Source organism: Wasmannia auropunctata, unplaced genomic scaffold (assembly GCF_000956235.1).
Source record: "Wasmannia auropunctata unplaced genomic scaffold, wasmannia.A_1.0 LD336078.1, whole genome shotgun sequence".
NCBI classification, from domain to species: Eukaryota; Metazoa; Arthropoda; class Insecta; order Hymenoptera; family Formicidae; genus Wasmannia; species Wasmannia auropunctata.
The window spans coordinates 5,027,751-5,028,385 of record NW_012026812.1 but is presented as its reverse complement, the minus strand read 5'-3'; the positions used below and the strand labels follow the sequence as shown (position 1 = coordinate 5,028,385).

The window sequence follows — 635 nt, the reverse complement described above, 5'->3', positions numbered from 1 at the left end:
TGTGCGGACAGAAACGGATAGGATTCCTGTACGTAATTGCGGATAGTTACAGATTAAATGTGATTACGTATAGGATGCAGACAGAAACGGATAGAATTCCTATACGTAATTGCGGACAGTTACTGATAAAATGTGATTACGTACAGGATGCAGGCAGAAACCGATAGGATCTACTGCTGCAAATGCAGATTTTCTATCTGCATGTTGTATTTGCAGATAGAACGTACAGCTTACCGTTAGAAACGGATAAAAATCCTGTCCGTTTCTGTCCGTTTCTGTCCATTATTTTTACCAGGGATGCTGAAAGCGTGACAATGCTTGCAGCGGTCCTGAAGTTGGTGTTGTACCCAATCAATTTACCACTTTTCTACAAGAGCAAAAGAAAAATAGTAAATTGATGCCTACAACCTCAACTTCCGCCGCGCGGCAAGCATTGTCGCGCCCTGTGTGCATAATTCAGTAACAGACTGTATTAATAATTTTTTTATTTTATTTCATTTTAGCTAAAAGTTTAGGCTGCTGCCTAAGCCCGCCGGTAATAGTGACAGCGCCGGCACCAGCACCAGCACCAGCACCAGCATCTACATCGGTGCCACCACCACCGCCACCGCCACCGCCACCGCCACCGTCACCGG

The 635-nt window shown here is 45.2% G+C and overlaps 1 protein-coding gene across 1 annotated transcript in view; it reads left to right on the top strand.

Moving 5' to 3' along the window:
- The window catches only part of LOC105449134 (maltase 1-like), a 7,378-nt gene that overhangs the window by 3,605 nt on the left and 3,138 nt on the right, over nucleotides 1-635 (top strand). The window contains exons 3-4 of the mRNA XM_011688136.1: nucleotides 217-223; nucleotides 504-627. Of these exons, the coding sequence (XP_011686438.1) occupies nucleotides 217-223; nucleotides 504-627 (131 nt within the window). The remainder of the gene's footprint in view (nucleotides 1-216; nucleotides 224-503; nucleotides 628-635) is intronic.